This window comes from Corapipo altera, unplaced genomic scaffold (assembly GCF_003945725.1).
Source record: "Corapipo altera isolate COAL_440 unplaced genomic scaffold, ASM394572v1 326, whole genome shotgun sequence".
NCBI lineage: Eukaryota > Metazoa > Chordata > Aves > Passeriformes > Pipridae > Corapipo > Corapipo altera.
Genome location: NW_020884945.1, coordinates 1,426,010 through 1,427,300, shown reverse-complemented (window position 1 = coordinate 1,427,300; position 1,291 = coordinate 1,426,010). Strand labels below are relative to the sequence as shown.

Below are 1,291 nucleotides of genomic sequence, written 5' to 3'. Positions count from 1 at the left end.
ATTAAATTCTGCCCAGACATCTGACATGAAATTTTGCCCAGACCCTCCCACATCAAACTTCACCCAGACCATCTCATATTAAATTCTGCCCAGACCGTCTGACATGAAATTTTGCCCAGACCCTCCCACATTAACTTCTGCCCAAACCATCCCACATCAAATTCTGCCTTGACCATCCCAACTGAATTTTGCCCAGACCATCCCACATTAAATTCTGCCCAGATCATCTGACATGAAATTTTGCCCAGGCCCTCCCACATTAAATTGTGCCCAGACCATTCCACATCAAATTCTGCTGAAACCCTCCCACATCAAATTTCCCCCGGAGCCTCCCACACTGAATTTTGCCCATCCTGGGAGCAGCAGGATGAAACAGGACCTTGCAGACAGGGCTGTTGCCCTCAGGACGTGGCCACTGCCCCCTTTTAACTCCTTTTTATCTCCCCTGTCCCTTTTCCGTCGCAGCTTCCGCGGCCACGCTGATCAACATCCGCAACGCCAGGAAACACTTTGAGAAGCTGGAGAGGGTGGATGGCCCAAAGCACAGCCTGCTCATGCGCTGATCCCAGGCTTTGGGGGCAGGAAGCATGGATTTGGGACTACTTTTTAGGAGAATCTAACACTGTCGATGTCTTTGTTGGGCTTTATGAGTGTGCTGCTTTGTTTTCTCTCCTTTTCACGTCGGACACTAGAGGCTCAGAGGATGTCTGGATACACTGCGGACCTTCAGAGACTTCCCTGGCACCCCGTGGGCTTGGGAAGGAGGCAGGACAGGTGATATGCCCGTGGGCTGGTGCTCTCAGGTGGATGTTTTGCTGCCAGGAGGACATTTTAAGTCCCAGGAATATGGGATATTTAGTGGTTTCTTGGTTGGTTGCTTGAATAAGTTTCTGAATTTCTCCTTGTCTTCGATCATGAAATTAAATTTTTTGCTACCAGGGATTTCAGATCCTACTGCTTTGGAAAGTGGGTTTGCTTTCTTCCAAAACCTGAGGCAGCTTTGGGAAGCAGATGTGTGGGAGCTGCATTTCACCTTTCATGTTTTTGGGGGATTTGACTGGAAGCCATTCCGGAGTTTCACTGGGAATTGCTGGCGTGGTGGGTGGGAGCTGATGCTTGGCAGCATCTCCCTCCCTTTTTTTTCTCTTGCTGCATCAGATTACTGTATAAAAAGGGTGTGGTGATTCCAAGCCTGGCTTTGCCCCCATATCCCTGCCCACACACCCACTGGGAGGGGAGACATCCGACAGGGCAAGTCTGTTGGGTGAGGATGAGGAGCCAAAGGGCACCT

At 50.2% G+C, this 1,291-nt stretch overlaps 1 protein-coding gene across 1 annotated transcript in view; it reads left to right on the top strand.

Annotated features, from left to right (window-relative positions):
- Positions 1-954, top strand: part of LOC113956179 (ras-related GTP-binding protein A) — a 17,159-nt gene extending 16,205 nt beyond the window's left edge. The window contains exon 9 of the mRNA XM_027662427.1: positions 466-954. Coding sequence (XP_027518228.1) covers positions 466-563 — 98 coding nt within the window. The 3' untranslated portion in view covers positions 564-954. The remainder of the gene's footprint in view (positions 1-465) is intronic.
- The last annotated feature ends 337 nt before the right edge of the window (positions 955-1,291 follow it).